At 45.9% G+C, this 23445-nt stretch overlaps 1 protein-coding gene across 3 annotated transcripts in view; it reads right to left on the bottom strand.

The window, feature by feature from the left end:
- Nucleotides 1-2010, bottom strand: part of OSBPL11 (oxysterol binding protein like 11) — a 74740-nt gene extending 72730 nt beyond the window's left edge. For all 3 annotated transcript variants that reach the window (XR_012431618.1, XM_005547923.4, XM_045385533.2), the window contains exon 1: nt 1091-2010. Coding sequence is in view for 2 of the 3 variants with exons in the window: in XM_005547923.4 (XP_005547980.3) it covers nt 1091-1266 (176 nt within the window). In the remaining variant the exon portion in view is untranslated. The remainder of the gene's footprint in view (nt 1-1090) is intronic.
- Between the last annotated feature and the right edge of the window lie 21435 nt (nt 2011-23445).

Raw genomic sequence — 23445 nt, 5'->3', positions numbered from 1 at the left:
AGGTGGATGTGGTAGTGAGCCGAGATTGCGCCACCACACTCTGCCTGAGTGACAGAGCCAGACTTTGTCTCAAAAAAAAAAAAAAAAAGTTATAATCTTCTACACTTCTGTATATTAATATAGTCATGCATATCTCATACATATGAATATTATTCATGATAAATGTGTATCCCTCACAAAATCTTGGCTTTAACCCCTTCCAAGTCTCACAAAAATTTCACAAGCACAAATAAGCACAAAGGCTAAAAAGGACTACTACAGTGAGGCACACAGGAGTCAATCAGAACTTAAGAATTCATCCCTTTAGTTCCAATACGATGGGATGTACTGGTTTGTTTCATTCATTCTTAAGGTTCTGGATAGTTCTTTCTCCCTACACTTCATGTATTAAAAAACAAAAACAAAACTTGTTGCCTCTCCAGGACTCTCCTCCTGTTCCTTAAGTTGTTCATTCATATTAGTGAAAATTAACAAACGCAGACTTTCTCATCAACACAGAGAGCACTGAAGTGGTCTGAGCAACACAAACTGAACATCTCCAGGCTCAGGTTTAGTTTATCAGAGGCATTAGGATGCCTACCTTTGTCCTTGTATTCAAATTATTTTTGTACATTCCCCTTTCCAAGTCACAAATACCTTCAGGGCAAGAATCTTTCTGATTCAGTTACTCCAATCTCTGGACAAGCAAGTTCTGAGCACCAGTATTTGCTAGCCTCTCGAGAAAGCTGAGTTAAACAGTTCCTGCCCTCGCAGTCTATCAGAGAGAAAGCTGGCTTGTAAATAAATTGCAACACAGGCAAAAGCAGAAGTGAGGACAGAATTAAATCAGAGGAAGCATTAACTCTCTGATTATACAGGAAGTTCAGGGATACATTTCTGTATTCCTCAAAAGGCCTTCCATAAATACCTGTTGAACCAACAAATGAATGGATTAAATCTTTTAGGCGAGGTCCCAGATCCAAACGAGATATATCAGTTGCTTCTGGAAGCCAGTCAAAAAACTTTATCTTTCAACAATTGCGGGATGTAGCCGCCGGCATATTCACCCCTACCTCCACCTCAGGAAAGAATTTTGGAGAAAGGACCATACCTGTACTGCCAGCCTTTTGCACTGCCACCGCGGCTGCTGCTGCTGCTGCTGCTGCTACTGATTCCACCTCCACAGCTGCTGTTCTTGTTGTTCGGGGTCACCGCTGTGGCCAAGCCCTCCAGCTTTCCTTCGCTCTCCGAGACTTTCATTGTGGACACTGGTTCACCCCCCTGCATCTTAACGCCAAAGTCCACTTGCCCTTCTTGAGCGGGAGAGAACAATTCTGTAGTTCTGCAGGTGACTTTTTTTTTTTTTAAGATTTTATCTGAATATGATCCCGGTTGCTAAATCACACGGCGGCTGGGGCGGGACTGTCAAATGGTCCAAAAAAGGAAGATACACATTACCACAGAAGTTAAACTTTTAGGAGGGCAGGGGAAGCAACGAGGACAGATATCCTTCACATGTATCTCTCTCCTTTCCGGCAAAAGCAAGGAGGAAAAAGCATCCGGCGAGAGGACTTAAGTGACATACTCGAAAGAGAAGGAGCCTAGGGAGATCGCAGATTCTGTAGCCAAGACGGCTGGGAAAAGGACGAAGTGCCACGGGCAGTCCCCCGCGGCCTAACCTCGGGGCTGACCCGCCGCGCTCCCTCTTCTCCGCCGGTCCTCAGGCAGTGGGTCCAGTCAAGCCCGCTCGGCAGTTCCCGCCGCAGCCGCCGAAAGACAGCCTGGTCGGGCGCGCGCAGCCCGGGAGGAGGGTCAGGGAAGGAGGCCGCCGGGGGCGGGACGCCGGCTCCCGGGGCCGCCTCTCCCAGGGCCAGAGGCGAGCCACTCGGGGCGACTTCCTCCTTTGCCCCTGGCCCGGGCCCTCGACTGGGTTCCCGAGAGCCGGTGAGTCTCTCGCGCTCTCTCCAGACCCAAGCGTGAATGCCAGGGCCGCGGCCGCCGCCCCACCCACAGCCCCACAGCGGGTCAACCACCCGCCTGCTCCCTTCCCGCCTTCCCTTCCGGAGTAGCGTGAGCTCACTTCCCTCATAGCCGAAGCCTCTGGCGCCATCTTGGGTCAGGGCGGCTGGTCCCTGAAGGGGGCGGAGCTTCTGGGGGCTGGTAACGGGGCGACGAGTAAGGAAGCGAGAGGGAGAGGGGCGTAGGGGAAGGAGGAACCCGGACAGTGAAGGAGGAAGAAACAAAGGAGCCAGCGGACCTAGAGAGTTCCCTTCTCGTGTGTGACTGCCTGTCTTCCTAACCACGTCCTAGCCTTGCATTTGAGAGGCCGTTCCAGGCATTTTAGAAAGAAAGCTTAACAAAAATAAGAAAGTACAAGAACGAAGCAAACATCTGTACGTTTTAGTCACTTGGGGGTGGGGGAGTGGGGGCGCAAGCATGACAATGGAGTAAAGCCAATCAGTATTATAAATGAAAAAGAAGCTGTTGGCTGGGCGCGGTGGCTCACGTCTGTAATCCCAGCACTTTGGGAGGTCGAGGCGGGCGGATCACGAGGTTAGGAGATGGAGACCATCCTGGCTAACACGGTGAAACCCCGTCTCTAGTAAAACATAAAAATAAATAAAATTAGCCCGGCGTGGTGGCGGGCGCCTGTGGTCCCAGCTACTCGGGAGAATGGTGTGAACCCAGGAGGCGGAGCTTGCAGTGAGCAGAGATCGCACCACTGCACTCCAGCCTGGGCGACAGAGCGAGACTCCATCTCAAAAAAAAAAAAAAAAAAAAAAAAAAAAGAAGCTGTCATGGAAATTAGAGATCTCAGAACAGAGCTAGCTACTCTTCCGGACCGCAGACAAATCTTTCACCTTGTTGAGGCCTTCATTTTGGATTTGTAAAACAACAGTTCTTGGGTAGATTTCTAAAGTCTCTCCTAATTGTTAATTTTAGTTTATAATAACATGACTTGAGGCTGGGCACTGTGGCTCACACCTGTAATCCCAGCACTTTGGGAGGCCGAGGCGGGCGGATCACTTGAGGTCAGGAGTTTGAGACCAGCCTGGCCAACATGGTGAAACCCCTTCTCAACTAAAAATACAAAAATTAACCGGCCATGGTAATGCATACCTGTAATCCCAGCTACTTGACAGGCTGAGACAGGAGAATCACTTGAGCCTGGGAGGCAGAGGTTGCAGTGAGCCGAGATCGCACCACTGCCCTCCAGGCTGGACAACTACAGCGAGACTCAGTCTCAAAGAAAGAAAGAAAAATAAATAAATAAATAAATAAAAACTACCATACAATCCAGTGATCCCACTACTGAGTATCCAAAGGGAAAGAAATCAGCATATCAAAAGGATACCTGTGCTCACATGTTTACTGGAGTACTATCACAATATCATAAATATGGAACCAGCCTGTGTCCATCAACAGATGAATGAGTAAAGAATATATGGTATGTAGGTGGGGCACGGTGTTTCACGCCTGTAATCCCAGCACTTTGGGAGGCCGAGGCAGGTGGATCATCTGAGGTCAGGAGTTCGAGACCAGCCTGGCCAACAGGGCGAGACCCCATCTCTACTAAAAATACAAAAATTAGCTGGGCGTGGTGGCACACACCTGTAATCCCAGCTACTCTGGAGGCTGAGGCAGGAGAATTGCTTGAACCTGGGAGGCAGAGGTTGCAGTAAGCTTAGATCGTGCCACTCCAGCCTGGGCAACAGAGCGAGACTCCATCTCAAAAAAAAAAAAAAGGAAAGCCAGGTGTGCTCATGCACACCTGTAGTCCCAGCTACTTGGGAAGCTGAGATGGGGGAAATCACTTATGCCCAGGAATTCGAGGGTAGCCTGGGCAACATAGAAGACCTGTCTCTTTAAATAAATACATAAATAAATATAAAAGTGGAAAAAAGCTTATGAGACAAAAATATGTTAAAAAAAAAAGTATGATTCTAAGTGAAAGATGCAAGATGCAAAAAAGTCACATACTGTATGTATCCATTTATGTGAAATGTCCAGAACAGGCAAATCCACCTGTATAGAAAGTAGATGACTGGTTGCTAGGGGTAGGAGAAAGGAGAAATGGGAAATGACTGCTAATTAGTATGGGGTTTTCTAGGGGTGGGGGTAATAAAAATGTTCTAAAATTAGATAATAGTGATGATTGTACAATCTTGTAAGTATACGAAAACTCACTTGATTGTATACTTTAAATGGGTGAATTTATAGTGGATGGATTATATTGTAATAACGCTATTTTTTAAAAAACAAATTCTCTAGCTGCCACATGGAGAATTAATTTTAGTGGGAGAAAAAGAGGAAGCAGGGAGACTAGTTAGGAGGCTGTTATAGGGAATGAGGGCAGAAATGATAGCGGCTTGGACTAGAGTGGTGGCAGTGGTAATAGAGAGAAGTAAATGGATCCAATCTGTGTCTGGGATGAGGCTACAGTACTGCAAATGGACTGGATTTGCAATAGTGAAACCACCTTTGCAAAATTATAACTAAGGAAATAATGACGGTGAAAGAAATCAGACCTAACTGACTCCATCTTGCTTCTAGCCTTTCAGCTGTCCTTGTTCATTCCTGGACATACACCAAACTAACTTTAGGAAGGAATTCAGTTCATGGTTTGACTCTGAAACAAAATTGGTAATAGCCCTTTCCCGAAAACACCCCCTTTTTGCCTGGGAAGAGTCTGCCTTTGCAGGACTAATAAATTAGCTACAAAATTAGAAATTACTGGCCAGGTGTGGTGGCTCATGCCTGTAACCCCAGCACTTTGGGAGGCCGAGGCGAGTGGATCACCTGAGGTCGGGAGTTCGAGACCAGCCTGACCAACATGGTGAAACCCCATCTCTACTAAAAATACAAAATTAGCCAGGCGTGGTGGCTCATGTCTGTAATCCCAGCTAGTCAGGAGGCTGAGGCAGGAGAATCGCTTGGACCCGGGAGGCAGAGGTTGCGGTGAGCTGAGATTGCGCCATTGCACTCCAGCCTGGGCAACAAGAGTGAAACTGTGTCTCGAAAAAAAAAAAAAAAAAAAGATAAGAAACAAATAAATTACAGCTTAGGGGTCATGCAGACTCTGGCTTCAAGAGTCTGAACCTCCCCAGAATGCTCCTGGGGGTACATCACTATTGTAAAACCTAAGATGAGTGCTTGAGATATTTTGCAGACCCTGCACTTGATGGGTCAGCTGACACTACCCAGACTGGTAATCTGGCTCAACCAGTTCTGCCGTTCCACCCGAGAATAGAAAACAGCCAGAAAAACTCACTTCCACCCCCTGTGATTCCATCTCCAACCTTACCAATCAGCATGCCTCACTTCCCAAGCCTCTACCTGACAAAAACTCTGATGCCTAAATTTGCTCAGGGAGACCGATTTGAGTAATAACAAAACTCTGGTCTCCAGCACAGCCAGCTCTGCGTGAATTCCTCTTTCTCCATTGCAATTCTTCTGTCTTGATAAATCGGCTCTGTCTAGGCAGCGGGCAAGATGAACCAACCCATTGCGCAGTTACAATAGTGCAGTAATGTTCCTACAGGGCTCTCTACTTCCAGTCTGTGCTACACATGTTATGCATCACAAATCTGGCCCCCTTTAAAACTCAGAATCATTCAAAGACCTTTCATTATTAATAGAATAAATCCACTCTTCTGTCCAAGAAAAAATGGTATGAAGGCTATTTTGCTCCAAGTAGAAATGAGACATGGAGACTGGCTCATGCTAACCAAACTGACAGCAGACTAATGTAGCAACTGGAAAAGGAGCTATCAATTAATAATGAAAAATACAGTCTTGGCCGGGTGCAGTGGCTCACACCTGTAATCCCAGCACTTTGGGAGGCCGAGGAGGGCAGATCATTTGAGCTCAGAAGTTTCAGAGCAGACTGGGCAACTGGCAAAACTCGTCTCTAGTAAAAATACAAAAATGAGCTGAGCGTGGTGGCGCATGCCTACAGTCCCAGCTACTTGGGAGGCTGAGGTGGGAGGATCGCTTGAGCCTGGGAGGTTGAGGCTGCAGTGAACTGAGATCACACCAGTGTACTCCAGCCTGGATGACAGAACAAGACTCTGTCTCAAAAAAAAAAATACAGTCTAGAGTACTCAAGTTTGAGTGTCAGCACATTCTGTGTAAAACTCAGCAAGATAAACAAAATTATTATCAGAAGGTTGTATAATGCTCTTGGAGTCATGGTCATGGGAGTTGGTAGGATAGATGTTTTGTTTTGCTTTAAAATCGAAACTTTTTAAAAAGATGTTTTACAATAGGATCTGAGTTTGACTGTTCCATTCAGCGTCTGAAGAGAGAAGAGGACATACTATTTGTTTTTTTTGTTTTTTGTTTTTTGTTTTTTGTTTTTTTTTTGAGACGGAGTCTCGCTCTGTCGCCCAGGCTGGAGTACAGTGGCGCGATCTCGGCTCACTGCAAGCTCCGCCTCCCGGGTTCACGCCATTCTCCTGCCTCAGCCTCCCGAGTAGCTGGGACTACAGGCGCCCACAACCGCGCCCGGCTAATTTTTTGTATTTTTAGTAGAGACGGGGTTTCACCGTGGTCTCGATCTCCTGACCTTGTGATCCGCCCGCCTCGGCCTCCCAAAGTGCTGGGATTACAGGCGTGAGCCACCGCGCCCGGCCTGAGGACATACTATTTGAATAGTGAAGGTAAAGAAATGTACTTTTTTGAAAGCCATCAAAGAAGGATGTGCACTTCATCTCTGTTCCTTCCCTACCAGTCTAGCTTGGTAAGAGTTGAGGGTGTCCTGCCCATGGAGAGAAGCTGTGTATGTGTAGTGGTCAAGATCACGGTCTCTTCTATCAGACTGACACACAGATTCCACTCCCTGTGACCTTAGGCAAGTTAACTCACCTCTTTGTTCCTGTTTCATTACCTATAAAATAGGAATAACTGTGTTACTCCCCAAATTCCTACAATGAAGGCCTAACTTCTATGCAATGGTATTTGGAGATGGGGCCTTTGGGAGACATGTTTTGATGAGGTCCTAAAGATTGGATTAGTGCCCTTGTAAGAAGAGACACCAGAAAGCTAGCATGTACTGTGCCCCAGCCCCCACCATCCCTGCCATGTGAGGGCACTCAGAGAAGACAGCTACCTGCAATCTAGGAAAAGAACCCTCATCAGAAACTGACCTTGCTGGTATCTTGACCTTGGACTATCAGCCTCCCGAACTGTGAAAAAATAAATTGCTGTTGTTTAAGCCACCCAATCTATGGTATTTTGCTATGGCAGCCAAGCTAGTCTCTCTCTTTGAGGTGTTGTCAGCATTAAATGAAATGACTCATGTCATTCAAAGCACTTAGACTCCTGTCTGACACATGGTGAGCTAAGTGTTCAGCAACTGTTAGCCATTGTTTAGAAGGGGAGGGCTACCTGCTAAGTAAAATGAATGTTGGTGTTTGGTGAGGGCACACTTCTGCTAGGGACAGCTCTGAAGACACATCAAACAACATATTTCTGAAGATATTCAACATATTTCTGTGGGAGAATGCCAGCTTTGTCTTCCAAATGCAATGGAGTTTTCAAGCTAGAAATTCTAATCAAAAGAGACCCATCAGAGTATGTACAGTAAATGTAGAATTCTAAGAACATTACCTGAAATCACCCAGTTTGTGGGTGTCAGTGTGAAAATGTAGATACCTAAGGCCATCTCTGCTTCAGTGTCATCTCCTCCTAGAGACCTTCCCTGACCACTCTATACAGAGTAGCAGTTCCTACCCATTACACGCTATCCCTTTACCCTGCTTTAGTTTTCTTCATAGCACTTGACACTATATACTTTTTTTTTTTTTTTTTTTTTCTGAGAGGGAGTCTCGCTTTGAATGAATTTATTACGGTGGTTAAGAACATGAACTTTGGCACAAGCCTTCAAATCCTGGCTCTCCCACTTAGTGCATGTGATCCTGGGAAGGTTACTTGCCTTGGTAAGCCTCACTTTTTTCATCTGTAAAATGGAAAAATAGGATGAAATAAGAAAACATGTAGAAGGTCAGGCACGATAGCTCACACCTGTAATCCCAGCACTTTGGGAGGCCAAGGCGGGTGAATTGTTTGAACCTAGGAATTCAAGATAAGACTTGACAACACGGTGAAACCCCACATCTACAAAAGAATACAAAAATTATGGGGCCAGGCATGGTGGCTCACACCTGTAATCCCAGCACTTTGAGAGGCCGAGAAGGGAGGGTCACTTGAAGTCGGGAGTTGGAGACCAGCCTGGCCAACATGGTGAAACTCCATCTCTACTAAAAATACAAAAATTAGCCGGGCATGGTGGTATGCACCTGTAGTCCCAGCTACTCGGGAGGCTGAGGCATGAGGATTGCTTCAACCCAGAAGAATGAGGTTGCAGTGAGCTGAGATCGCACCCCTGCACTCCAACCTGGGTGACAGAGCGAAACTCCATCTCAAAAAAAAAAAATTACCTGGGTGAGGTGGCATGTGCCTGTAGTCCCAGCTACTAGGTAAGCTGAGGAGGGAGGATTGCTTGAGACAGAGGTTGCAGTGAGCCAAGATTGTGCCATTGCACTTTAGTTAGCCTGGGTGACAGAGCGAGACTCTGTCTCAAAAAAAAAAAAAAAAAAAAGTGCCTGATGTCTAGTAAGTGCTGAACAAATGCTGCCTGTTTTTATTTTCTCTCTCTAACCCTGACATGCAGGAAAGGGAAGTGTGATTTGTTTCCTTGAAGCACAAGAACCCACAGCTGGAATGAATGGGAGGATAGGCCGCAGAAAAACTCGGGGCAGCGGAGCAGGGAGCAGGGGTGCAGGAACAGTGCTAATCCCATGAGAGGAGGGCAACACAGGGAGGAATGCAGCCAGGAAAAAAAAGTTCCCACTGAGAATAAGGTTGTGAGCCCACAATTTCCTAAAAAAAGAAAAAGAGACCAGGCGTTGTAGTTCACGCCTGTAATCCCAGCCCTTTGGGTGGCCGAGGCAGATGGATCACCTGAGGTCCAGAGTTCGAGACCAGCCTGGCCAACATGGCAAAACCTCGCTTCTACTAAAAATACAAAAAATAGCCAGGCATGGTGGCAGGCGCCTGTAATGCCAGCTACTCAGGAGGCTGAGGCAGGAGAATGGCTTGAATCTGGGAGGTGGAGGTTGCGGTGAGCCAAGATCGCGCTATTGCACTCCAGCCTGGGCAACAAGAGCGAAACTCCATCTCAAAAAAAAAAAAAAAAAAAAAAAAGAGAAAAGAAAGAAAAGGAAGAAAGACATTTTGAGAAGACAAAATGTTCACATTGGTTTTACTACTTTGGTGAAACAGAGTTTCAATTAATCAAGCGATCCTCTACCTCGCGCCACACCCGCCTGCAGTTTAGGCAGAAATCTTTTTGTGATTTCCCACTCTAATGGAGTGATTCAGCTAAAGTGCTCTAAGAGAGCAGCATTTCTCTGCAAACACTCCCCTGCCAAGCTCAAAGCTTGTTGTGGGAGTGAAAGAAATAGACAGTTGATGTTTTTATTTGAGAGGAGGAATGAAGGATGGGAAAGGAGAAAAAGAGTCACAGTTTTATTCTGATTTTGATAAAATGAAATTTCTCTCCCATTTTTTGCTTCTCTCCACAACTTTCCCCTGAATCCCTATTGAACTTAAAAGTATTTCGCCGGGCGTGGTGGCTCACGCCTGTAATCCCAGCACTTTGGGAGGCCGAGGCGGGCGGATCACGAGGTCAGGAGATCGAGACCATCCTGGCTAACACGGTGAAACCCTGTCTCTACTAAAAATACAAAAAACTAGCGGGGCGTAGTGGCGGGCGCCTGTAGTCCCAGCTACTCGGGAGGTTGAGGCAGGAGAATGGCGTAAACCCGGGAGGTGGAGCTTGCAGTGAGCCGAGATTGCGCCACTGCACTGCGGCCTGGGCGACAGAGCAAGACTCCATCTCAAAAAATAAAAAAAAATTTAAAAAGTATTTCACTGGAGCTCTTAAAACTGTATTACAAAATAAGAACACATTTATTTTAAAGCTATGTGTCCTTCTTGTCCGTTTTTAGACTCATTTGGCTAGTGCAGGTAGTATTTTGCTCACAAGTTCAGTAAAATGAACAGATTTAACTGCAGTCACATGACCTTTCCATCAAGTGGTGAATGCCAGGGGTTGCCATGGGAAAGGAGAGAAAAGGCAACTAATGCTTATTAGCACGAAATGTCAGGGTTATGAATTCTGGGGAGCGCTCATGTGGATCAGCTTTTGAAATAGTATGTGAATGTATTGTTTCCATGACATGACTCATTTGATGGAGAACATTAATTTATGTGAGAGGGCATGTGCCATTATTTCTTTTGAAAAAACTTCATCCCTTTACCAAAAGAAAAAAAAGGCAAACACCAGGGGAGCACTTTTCAATATGTACTCCACACAATATTGTGGGGTATTAATAGGTGTTATGTGATTTAAAATTTTTCTTGCTGTGATTTCATACATTTGAAAAACACTAATTTTTTTTTTAAGTTAGACTGGTTCCTTTATTGCAGAATTTCTTGGGGAATTTACTGTGCTAATGTGCATCTGTCTAGAAGGATGTGCCCAGAAAGGCCCTGGCAGGGAAGGAACTGCACCTTGGAAGACTCTATGCAGCTAATTTTTTTACTTTGTAGAAATGTTTTTGTTTGTTTGTTTTGTTTTGTTTTTTTTGAGAGGGAGTCTTGCTCTGTTGCCCAGGCTGGAGTGCAGTGGCATGATCTTGGCTCGCTGCAACCTCTGCCTCCTGGATTCAAGCAATTCTCCTGTCCCAGCCTTCCAAGTAGCTGGGACTACAGGTGTGCACCACCATGGCTGGCTAATTTTTATATTTTTAGTAGAATCTGGATTTCACCATATTGGTCAAACCGGTCTTGAACTCTTGACCTCAGGTGATCCACCTGCCTCGGCCTTCCGAAGTGCTGGGATTACAGGCATAAGCCACCATGCCCAGCCAAGATAGGGTCTTGATATGTTGCCCAGGCTGGTCTTGAACTTCTGAGCTCAAATGATACTCCTCCCTCAACCTCCCAAAGTGCTGTGACTACAGGCATGGGCCTCCATGTTTGGTCACTACAGCTTTAAAATGGAATTTGACAACCATACTGAGAGGTGAAGCCAGCTGAACTTCCTGGGTGGAGTGGGGACTTGGAGAACTTTTCTGTCTTACAAGAGGATTGTAAAACGCACCAATCAGTGCTCTGTAGCTAGGTAGAGGTTTGTAAAATGCACCAGTCAGTGCTCTGTAAAAATGCACCAATCAGCACTCTGTAGCTAGCTAGAGGCTTGTAAAGTGGACAAATCAGCAGTCTGTAAAATGGACCAATCGGCACTCTGTAAAATGGACCAATGAGCAGGACATGGGCAGGGACAAATAAGGGAATAAAAGCTGGCCACCCCAGCCAGCTGCAGCAACCTGCTCAGGTCCCTTTCATGCTGTGGAAGATTTGTTCTTTCGCTCTTCACAATAAATCTTGCTGCTGCTCACTCTTTGGATCTGTGCCACCTTTAAGAGTTGTAATGTTCACTGAGAAGGTCCACAGCTTCATTCTTGAAGTCAGTGAGACCACGAACCCACCGGAAGGAACAAACTCTGAACATATCTTTGGGGTTCATTGGGGATTTCGCCACACAGTGAGTACCATTGAACCCCTTTCGCTTGCTATTCTGTCCTATTTTTCCTTAGAATTCGGGGGCTAAACGCCAGGCTCCTGCCGGCCAGTTAAAAGCAACTAGCGCAGCCACCAGACTAAAGACATGTGTATCAGGCTTTCTGGGAAAGTGTTCTCTAACAACCCCCCACTCTTTGGAGTTGGGAGTGTTGGTTTGCCTGGAACCAGCTTCTGCTTTTCCTGTACTACTGGGCTGAGCTCAGGGTCAACAGAGAGGAAAGCCATTCAGCTCAGGGGTTCTGACAAAAAGTTGGTTGACCCTGCAGACATGAGCAGAACTCTCAAAGTCACATCACCCAAGCGAGACTCGCCCATCTATCCTATCTATCTTGACCCTTGCCTCCTGGGTCGTAACATCTGTCAGACAAACTTCCTCCCGCCTCTCTTCTCCGAGGCTAGTCCCTGTCTGTGTTGCTTTTCTAGTTTATCCTATAAGAATGATTTCTAGTAAAAATTTCAGGACTCTGTTCCCTTCTTTAGGCACCCAGGCTCACCAATCAGAAAGACATAATTTTTTGCCTAAAGCCCCATCGGTGGGGAGGGTACTATCTGGAATTTTAGGATCCCTCCTCAGACTAGGAGGCCTAACAAAAGCTATTCCTGAAGCTAGGACACGGGGAGCCTCGGAAATTATATGCTTCCTATTCATATGATGAGAAGTGAGGACAAAAGGCATCACTCTTCCAACACTGGAGATCCCTTCCCTCCCTCAGGTATGGCCCTCCACTCCATTTTGAGGCATATTATCTTTATAGGACAAGGGTAAGGTCCCAATACTAACAGGAGAAAATGCTTAGGAATCTTAACAGGTTTTCGAGAATGGTTCGGCAAGGGCCACTAAATTCTATTTTTTCTTGGTCCTCTTTGTGGTCTAAGAGGAAGGGCAAGGGTGCAGGTTTTTGAGAATGCGTTGGTAAGGGCCACTAAATCCGACCCTCTTTGGTCCTCTTTGTGGTCTAGGAGGAAGACTAGTGTTTCTGCTGCTGCTTTGGTGAGTGCAACTATTCTGATCAGCAGGGTCCAGGGACCGTTGTGGGTTCTTGGGCAGGGGGTGGGGGTGGGGGTGGAAACAAACCAAAACCACAGGTGGTTTTTTCTTTTGGATGGGAAACACTCAGGCATCAACAGTTTCACCCTTGAAATGCATCTTAAGCCACTGGGACTAATTTGACCCGCAAACCCTGAAAAAGAAGCAGCTTATTTTTTTCTGCACTATGGCCTGGCCCCAATATTCTCTCTCTGATGGGAAAAAATGGCCACCTGAGGGAAGTATAAATTACGATACTATCCTGCAGCTTGACCTTTTCTGTAAGAGGGAAGGCAAATGGAGTGAAATGCCTTATGTCCAAGCTTTATTTTCATTGAAGGATAATCCACAACTATGTAAAGCTTGCAATTTACATTCCACAGGAGGACCTCTCAGCTTACCTCCATATCCTAGCCTCCCTATAGCTCCCCTTCCTATTAATGATAAGCCTCCTCTAATCTCCCCTGCCCAGAAGGAAACAAGCAAAGAAATCTCCAAGGGACCACAAAAACCCCCAGGCTATCAGTTATGTCCCCTTCAAGCTGTAGGGGGAGGGGAATTTGACCCAACATGGGTACATGTACCCTTCTCCCTCTCTGATTTAAAGCAGATCAAGGTAGACCTGGGGAAGTTTTCAGATGTTCCTGATAGGAATATAGATGTCCTACAGGGTCTAGGGCAAACCTTCGACCTTACTTGGAGAGATGACATGCTATTGTTAGATCAAACCCTGGCCTTTAATGAAAAGAATGCAGCTTTGGCTGTAGCCTGAGAATTTGGTAATACCTGGCATCCTAGTCAAGTAAATGATAGAATGACAGCTGAAGAAAGGGACAAATTCCCTACCGGTCAGCAAGCCGTCCCCAGTATGGGTCCCCACTGGGACCTCAACTCAGATCATGGGGACTGGAGTCGCAAACATCTGCTAACCTGTGTTCTAGAAGGACTAAAAAGAATGAGGAAAAAGCCCATGAATTATTTAATGATGTCCACTGTAACTCAAGGAAAGGAAGAAAATCCTTTTGCTTTCCTCAAGCAGCTATGGGAGGCCTTAAGAAAATATACTCCCCTGTCATTCAACTCCGTTGAGGGTCAATTGATCCTAAAAGATAAGTTTATTAACCAATCAGCCGCAGATATCAGGAGAAAGCTCCAAAAGCAAGCCCTGGGCCCTGAACAAAATCTGGAGGCATGATTAAACGTGGCAACCTTGGTATTCTACAATAGGGACCAAAGGAATAGGCCAAGAAGGAAAAGCAAGATCAGAGAAAGGCCGCAGCCTTAGTCATGGCCCTCAGACAAACAAACCTTGGTGGTTCAGAGAGGATAGAGGCTGGATGACAGAGCGAGACTCTGTCTCAAAAAAATAGATACATACATACATACATACATAAAAATAAAAAATAATAAAATAAAATAATATGAATAAATAAATAAATAAAATACTGGGGGTGACCACGCGTGGTGGCTCATGCGTATAATTTCAGCACTTTGGGAGGCCGAGTCTGGGATCACAGGTGTGCCACCAGGCCCAGCTAGTTTTTGTATTTTTAGTAGAGACAGGGTTTCGCCATGTTGGCCAGGCTGGTCTTGAACTCCTGACCTCAAGTGATCTGCCCACCTCGGCCTCCAAGGTGCTGAGATTACAGGCGTGCGCCACTGTGCCTGGCTGATAATGTGAATTCTTGATGCTTGCAAGGCTTTCGGCTGAGAACTAACATCAGCATCAGTCTGTTGGAGAGGGTGTTGGAACAGAACCTAAGGAAGGTATGACCCCAAACAAATCTGATCTTAGACCTTGGAAGGCTTTCAATTGGTTCAGTGATTAACAGGTGAACTAGGAAGAGAGCTGCCACAGAAAGGTAGAGTGGAGGCCACTTGTTTTAAGCTTTGCATATCAAATAGCCTTTCATGACCAACCACTGACAGTCGGCCAACAGCAGCAGTGGTGGTGGGGTGTGGGTTCAGACACCATCTCCTGCACCATCAGCTTCACGTGCCGAATTGCTCTGAAAGGCTCAGCCTGATTTTCCCTTGTCACCAGTTTCCTCTTTAAGGCCAGGTCTTCCAAGGAAGGAAAAATAGAGCACATTTTCATTTCATTCACCTACTCTTCCCAAGCCTATCCTTGGGAGCTTTGAGAGTTCTTCCCCTCTCACACTTCATTCTTTTTCGTTTTAAAATTTTATTTTGGATCCAGAGGATATATGTGCATATTTGTTACATGTGTATATTGGGAGATACTGGGGCAGAAGAGATGATTTCATTATTTTTATGGCTGCATAGTATTTCGTGATTTTTCTCTATCCAATCCACTGGACACTTAGGTGGATTCTATGACTTTGCTATTGTGAATAATGCTGCACTCAACATATGAGTGCCAGTGTCAGACTGGATTCTAATAGAATCAGTGCTGATCTCCACAGTGCTGCGCTCAGTCATGCTGTGACTGATATTAATTGGGTCTGAAGTAATCTTAATGTGCTCTCACCATCTTATACTTTCCTTAACTCCTGGAAAAATCTTATTAGCCATGCCAAGAGAATGATCATCTAGGCTTTTAAAGACCATTTTAAGAAGTCATATTTTTTGGAAGTAATTTATTGAGCAAATATACAAGCTTGTTCATAGTTTGTAACAGAATCTAAATATCCATTCATAGGCTAGTGTGTTCCTTCTGGAATAACTTCTGAACTATTTAATTTGTTCATAACGAAAATGCGTTCATATGACTTGTGCCAAATGATGGCTCTGGCCTTCTCAGTAGTCCCTCTTCATTGTTCTTGCCCTTTATAATCATTCTTACTGCATTCTTGGTGATCTATTAAAATACAAATATGATTGTGGCATTTCTAGGCCTAATGGAGTGTGTGTGTGTGCCGAAGTCTTGCTCTGTCACCCAGGCTGGAGTGCAGTGGCACTATCACAGCTCACTGCAGCCTCGACCTCCCAGGCTCAGATGATCCTCCTATCTCAGCCTCCAGAGTAGCTGTGGGACACACAGCACTTGGCTAAGTTTTGTATCTTTTGTAGAGGTAAGGTTTTGCCATATTGCCCAGGCTGGTCTCAAACACCTGAGCTCAAGTGATCCTCCCATCACAGCCTCCCAAAATGCTGAGCTTACAGGCGTGAGTCACCATGCCCAGCCCTAAAGCTTTTTTATGGTTTGTTCCCCATTGTTTATTCACCACATTCCAAGTGCCTCAGTGCATGTGTGGCAGCCTTTCACAAGCTGTTCCTGCCCCGCTCTGCAGCCTCATCTATCATCCCCATACTCCACTTTCCAACCGTACATTCCAACCCTGCATCACTCTATCATCTGAACCAAGTGGCTTCTTTCACAACTACCTGGCTTTGCATGTGCTCTGCTCTCTGCTTTCAGTACCTTCCTTCTCCAAAATCAAACTCAAACTCAGGCATTACTGTTCCTCTCCACCCTCAGAAAAGCTAAGTCCACCCTAATATGTTCCAACATCCCCTGCTGGGCTCTTGGCACACTCTGCATAAAGCTGTCTGTGTTCATGCCTTGTCAACTTCGTCTTCTCCACTAGAATGTCTGCTCTTGGAAGCTGAGAGGTGTTTTGATGTCTGTATTCTCCACTGAAGCACAAACCCCACTAGTTGTTAAATGCTGAATGAATAAAGTATTTCAGTATGCTAAATGAAAAACGAATAGCTGTACGATCCTTCTAATGATTATATCTACTAGTTCCTTCTGTTTGCTCTAGCCTGTACTTAATCATTTAAACCATATTCACAGACAAAAAATATTGGGCTGCCAGGCACGGCAGCTCATGCCTGTAACTCCAGCACTTTGCTAGGCTGAGGCAGGATTGCCTGAGCCCAGAAGTTCAAAACCAGCCTGGACAACATGATGAGATCCCATCTCTTCCACAAAACAAACAAACAAAAAAAACCCAGTTGTACTGGAGGAAGAGAGGTCCCATACAAAATGTTCAGTCTTGGCCAAGCACAGTGGCTTATGCCTGTAACCCTCGTTCCTTGGGAGGCTAAGGTGGGAGGATTGCTTAAGGCCAAGAGTTTGAGATCAGCTATGGCAATATAGTAAGACCCCCATCTCTACCAAAAAAATATTTTGAGTGTAGTGAGTATGGTGAGACTGAGTGTGGTGGCACGCACCTGTAGTCCCAGCTACTGGGGAGGCTGAGGTGGGAGGATTTTTTGAGCCCAGGAGGTCAAGGCTGCAGTGAGCTCTGATGGCGCCACTGCCTGGGTGACACAGCAAGACCATGCCTCAAAAACCGCACACACACACACAAAAAAAGCTCCATCTAAGGCTCAATGCTTCTAAGGATGATCTGGCCTGCTTACAGTAATAAAGCCCATCTGCAGTCCTCAGCCCTTGAAGTCTTTTGCCTTGGGAACTTCACTGGGATATCCTGTCTTTGGAGGATTAGACACATACCAATTTGACCCTGTAATCTGTCCACCTCACTCTTCTCATTTGGTTTTGCCTCAGGCTGGCACAAGTCTCTACTGTATGAACCCACTGCCAAAGCAATTTTTAAAAAATGTTTATTTGGCCGGGTGCAGTGGCTCACGCCTGTAATCCTAGCACTTCAGGAGGCCAAAGCAGGTGGATCACTTGAGGTCAGGAGTTTGAGACCAGACTGGGCAACATGGTGAAACACTGTTTCTACTAAAAATACAAAAATTAGCTGGGCATGGTGGCATGTAGCCACATGCCTGTAGTCCCAGCTACTCAGTCTCAGATACTCCAGCAAGCCAGGAGAATCACTTGAACCCGGGAGGCAGAGGTTGCAGTGATTTGAGATCGCGTCACTGCACTCTAGCCTGGAAAACAAAGCGAGACGCTGTCTCAAAAAATTAAAAAAAAAAAAAAAGTTTGTTTAAAATCCAGATCCTGCACAAGCAATTTTGAAATATGAAAATATTTCAAACATGGTGAAAATGAATTCCTCTAGGATGCTGTGATGGTTAATATTAGGTGTCAACTTGATTGGCTTGAAGGATGCCCAGATAACTGGTAAGGTATTGTTTCTGGGTGTGTCTGTGAGAGTGTTGCCAGAGGAGATTGACATTTGAGTCAGTGGACTGGGAGAGGCAAACTCACTCTCAATGTGGGTGGACACCATCCAATTGGCTGCCAGTGTGGCTGGAACAAAGCAGGCAGAAGAAGATGGGATAAGCTGGCTTGCTAAATCTGCTGGCTTTCATCTTTATCCCATGCTGGATGCTTCCTTCTGTTCCTCCTGCCCTTGAATGTCAGATTCCAGGTTCTATGGACTTTGGACTCTGGGACTTGCACCAAAGCTCTGGGCCTAGTGAGTGAGAAGGAGCAACCACTCTGGACTTATTGGTGAGACATATGTGTGCCAAGGGATGGGAAATAAATCAACTAAGGCTGGGTGTGGTGGCTCACACCTGTAATTCCAGCACTTTGGGAGGTTGAGGTGGGTGGATCACTTGAGGTCAGGAGTTCAAGACCAGCCTGACCAACATAGTGAAATCCCGTCTCTACTAAAAAAGTACAAAATTAGCCAGGTGTGGTGGCGCACGCATGTAATCCCAGCTACTTGGGAGGCTGAGGCAGGAGAATTGCCTGAACCTGGGAGGCAAAGGTTGTAGTGAGCCGAGATAGTGCCATTGCACTCCAGCCTGGGCAACAAGAGTGTAACTCCGTGGAAGGAAGGAAGGAAGGAAGGAAGGAAGGAAGGAAGGAAGGAAGGAAGGAAGGAGGGAGGGAGGGAGGGAGGGAGGATCAACTAAAATTCAGGGACCTTCTACCTCAGGGAAATTTCTAGGGATCAGTGGTGTGGGGCCTGTAGAGAATTTCCTTCTAAGGTAAGGAATAAGTTGTTGCATTTGGCCCCTCCTACAGCCAAGAAAGAGATACAACAACTAGTGGGCCTATTTGGATTTTGGAGGCAGCACATTCCTCATTCAGGTTTGTTACTCTGGCCCTTTTATGTTTTTGCACTTGGGCCATATGACCCAGCAGATCCAATGATGCTTGAGGTGTCTGTGGCAGATAGGGATGCTGTTTGGAGCCTTTGGCAGGCCCCCATAGGTGAATCATAGCAGAGACCTCCAGGACTTTGGAGCAAAGCCCTACCATCTTCTGCAGACAACTACTCTCTTTTTGAGAGACAGCTCTTGGCCTGTTACTGCGCCTTGGTAAAAACTGAACATTTGACTGTGGATCACGAAGTTACCATGTGACCTGAACTGCCTATGATGAACTGGGTCTTTTCTGACCCATCTAGCCATAAAGTTGGGCATGTACAGCAGCACGCCATCATCAAATGGAAGTGGTATATACATGACTGGGCTCGAGCAGGTCCTGAAGGCACAAAAACATTACATGAGGAAGTGGCCTAAATGCCCATGGTCCCCACTTCTGCCACCCTGCCTTCTCTTACCCAGTCTGCACCGATGGCCTCACAGGGAGTTCCCTATGATCAGTTGGCAGAGGAAGAGAAGACTAGGGCACGATATGCGGGCACCACCTGAAAGTGGAGAGCTGCAGCACTGCAGCCCCTTTCTAGAACATCCCTGAAGGACAATGGTGAAGGGAAATCATCTCAGTGGACAGAACTTCAAGCAGTGCACCTGGTTGTACACTTTGCATGGAAGAAGAAATGGCCAGATGTGCAATTATATACGGATTCATGGGCTGTAACCAGTGGTTTGGCTGGATGGTCAGAGACTTGGAAGAAGCATGATTGGAAAATAGTGACAAAGAAATGTGGGGAAGTGGTATGTGGATGGACTTCTCTGAGTGGTCAAAAACTGAGGATACTTGTATTCCATGTGAGTGCTCCTCAGCAAAGGAGGAGTTTAATAATCAAATGGATAGGATGCCCCTCTCTGTAGACACCACTCAGCCTCTTTCCCTAGCCATCCCTGTCATCACCCAATGGGCCCATGAACAAAGTGGCCATGGTAGCAGGGATGGAGGTTACACATGGGCTCAGCAACATGGACTTACACTTACCAAGACTGACCTGGCTACGACCACTGCTGAGTGCCCAGTTTGCCAGCAGCAGAGACCAACACCGAGCGCTTGATATGGCACCCTTCCTTGGGGTGATCAGCCAGCTACCTGGTGGCAGGTTGATTATATTGAACCTCTTCCATCATGGAAAGGGCAGTAGAGGTTTGTCCTCCTGCAATAGACACTTACTCTGGATATGGGTTTGCCTATCCTGCATGCAATGCTTCTGCCGAGACTACCATCCGTGGACTCATGGAATGCCTTATCCACCATCATGGTATTTCAATACGGCATTGCCTCTGACCAAGGCACTCACTTTATGGCTAAAGAAGTGCAGCAGTGGGCTCATGCTCATGGAATTCATTGGTGTTACCATGTTCCCCATCATCCTGAAGCAGCTGGATTGATAGAACGGTGGAATGGTCTTTTGAAGTCACAATTACAACGCCTACTAGTTGATAATACTTTGCAGGACTGGGGCAAAGTTCTCCAGAGGGCTGTGTATGCTCTGAATCAGCGTCCAATATAAATATGGTACTGTTTCTCCCATAACCAGTATTCACAGATCCAGGAATCAAGGGGTAGAAGTGAAAGTGGCACCACTCACCATCACTCCTAGTGACCTGCTAGCAAAATGTTTACTTTCTGTTCCCATGACATTTTGTTCTGCTGGCCTAGAGGTCTTAGTTCCAGAGGGAGGAATGCTGCCACCAAGAGACATGACAATTATTCCATCAGACTGGAAGTTAAGATTGCCACCTAAATACTTTTGGCTCCTCCTTCCCCTAAGTCAGCAGGCTAAGAAAGGAGTTACAGTGTTGGCTGGGGTGATTGACTATCAGGATGAAATCAGACTACTACCCCACAATGGAGGTAAGGAAGAGTATGCGTGGAGTACAGAAGATCTCCTAGGGTGTCTCTGAGTATTACTATGCCCTGTGATTAAGGTCAATGGGAAACTACAACAACCCAATCCAGGCAGGACTACAAATGGCCAACCCTTCAGGAATGAAGGTTTGGGTCCACCAGGTGAAAAACCACAACTGGCCACAGGGCTTGCTGAAGGCAAAGGGAATACAGAAAAGATATTAGAAGAAGGTAGTTATGAAGACCAACTATGATCACGTGACTGGTTGCAGAAAAAATGACTGTAATTGTCATGAATATTTCCTCCTTATTTTGTTAAGACTATGTTTGTGCATGTATACACTTTTACTAAGAAAATCTGTTTTATTTCTTTTCTTTTTCCTTTGTCATGTAACATAAGATTTACTGACTTTAAATCAGCATTTAAGTGTTGCTACCTCTATATAATAGCATTTAGGTTAAGGATTGGTGCGCTTCCGGTTGTATGAAGGATGGTTGCATTATGTTAGGCGTAATTATGACCTTACTGTATTTATTTGGAGATTAAGTATGATTTCAGGAGATGTGTGTGAATGCCAAGTTGACAAGGGGTGGGCTTGCATTGGTTAATATTAGGTGTCAACTCGAGTAGATTGAAGGATCCTAGATGGCTGGTAAAGTATTGTTTCTGGGTGTGTCTGTGAGGGTGTTGCCAGAGGAGATTGACATTTGTGTCGGGGGACTGGGAGAGGGAGACCCACCCTCAGTGTGGGTGGGCACAATCCAATCAGCTGCCAGTGCGACTAGAACAAAGCAGGTGAAGAAGGTGGGATAAGATTGTCTGCTGAGTCTTCTGGCTGCCTTCTTTCTTCCATGCTGGATGTTTGCCTGCACTCCTCCTGCCCTTGGACATCAGACTCCAGGTTCTTTGAAATTTGGACTCTGGGACTTGCACCAGTGGCTTGTAAGGGGCTTTTGGGCCTTCAGCCACAGGCTGAAGCCTGCACTATTGGCTTCCCTCATTCTGAGGCTTTTGGACTCAGACTGAGCCACTTACCGGCTTCTCCCCCAGACTGCAGATGGCCTATCGTGCCCTTTGCCTTGTAATCATGTGAGCCAATTCTCCCTAATAAACTACTTTTCATATATACATATATCCCTAATAAACTACTTTTCATATATACATATATACATAAACTACTTTTCATATATACATAATAAACTACTTTTCATATATACATATACATACGTATATATATATACACACATATACATATATATATGAAAAGTTCTGTCCCTCTGGAGAACCTTGACTAATACAGATGCTTTATCTGCATATGTATGTGAATTTGCCTCAGAAGTGATTGCTCAGGCTGCAAAGCACTGACCCTTCTGTGTCCCTCAATACTGCTAGTACAGTACTTGAAGTGCACTTACAATTAGTCCCCTACAGCCCCACTGGAAAGTAAGCCCCATGGGGCAGGTGGGCTTCTTTTTTCTATAACAGCTGATACATAGAAAAGAAAATATATAACACACGTTAGAGTTACAGAGCATAGCACTATTTCTTGTCTTTGTATCATCAGTGCTTAAAAAATTCATGGTATGAAAAACATATGTTGAATAAATGAATGATTCTTCTATAAATAAGTGAACCAGAAAGACCAGCATCTGCCAGATAAAATATCCATCAGTTGGGCTGGGCACAGTGGCTCATGCCTGTAATCCCAGTGCTTTGGGAGGTTGAGGTGGGTGGGTCATTTGAGGCCAGGGGTTCGAGACCAGCCTGGCCAACACGGCAAAACCCTGTCTCTGCAAAAAATACAAAAATAATAGCTGGCCATGGTGGTGCGTGCCTGTAGTTCAAGCTACTTGGGAGGCTGAGGCACAAGAATTACTTGCACCTGGGAGGTGGAGGTTGCAGTGAGCCAAGATTGTGCCACTGCACTCCAGCCTGGGTGACAGAGACTCTGTCTCAAAAAAAAACAAAAACAAAACAAAACAAAAAAAACCCCACCAATTGTCAGATAGATAAAGATATCATTCTAAAGTGAACTGAATGTTCCTCCTAAATGTATGAGAACCAAATGTTCTCTTCTTGTCTACCTTTCTACCTTTTGGAAGTTCAGTAGTGTGGCTCTTTTTTATGGCTATGTGGTGGAGACAACAAGGTGTGATTGAAAAACCAGGGGCTGACTGGGCGCGGTGGCTCACGCCTGTAATCCCAGCACTTTGGGAGGCCGAGATGGGTGGATCACCTGAGGTGAGGAGTTCGAGACCAGCCTGGCCAATATGGCAAAACCATGTCTCTACTAAAAACACAAAAATTAGCTGGGCATGGTGGTGCACATTTGTAATCCCAGCTACTCAGGAGGCTAAGGCAGGAGAATCGCTTGAACCAGGAGGCGGAGGTTGCGGTGAGCCGAGATCGTGTCACTGCACTCCAGCCTGGGTGACAGAGTGAGACTCCATCTCAAAAAAAAAAAAAAAAAAAAGACCATGGACTAGAGCAAGTTTGTCCAACCTGCAGCCCATGGGCCACATGCAGCCTAGGATGGTTTTGAATATGGCCCAACACAAATTCATAAACGCGCCCGGCCTTTATATTGCTTTTTAGCATCTGTGGCAGCTAATTCCTCCATTGCATCATGGAGTTTTGTCTTTCACGTATTCTTGATGAGTCACTTTCATTTTCCCCTTGACTTGATCCTAGAGGCAGATCAATACGCAACTATGACTCTCTCCTAGGCAGTAAAAGAAAGAGAAAAGGGCCGGGTGCCATGGCTCATACCTCTAATTTCAGCACTTTGGGAGGCCGAGGCAGGTGGATCACCTGAGGTCAGGAGTTCAGGTCCAGCCTGGCCAACATGGTGAAACCCCATCTCTACTAAAAATACAAAATTAGCTGGGTGTGGTGGCAGGAGCCTGTAGTCCCAGCTACTAGGGAGGCTGGGCAAAATGG

The sequence above is a fragment of the Macaca fascicularis genome, chromosome 2, assembly GCF_037993035.2.
Source record: "Macaca fascicularis isolate 582-1 chromosome 2, T2T-MFA8v1.1".
Lineage (NCBI taxonomy): Eukaryota > Metazoa > Chordata > Mammalia > Primates > Cercopithecidae > Macaca > Macaca fascicularis.
The sequence above is the reverse complement of the archived record's forward strand: the minus strand, read 5'-3'. Positions and strand labels throughout refer to the sequence as shown.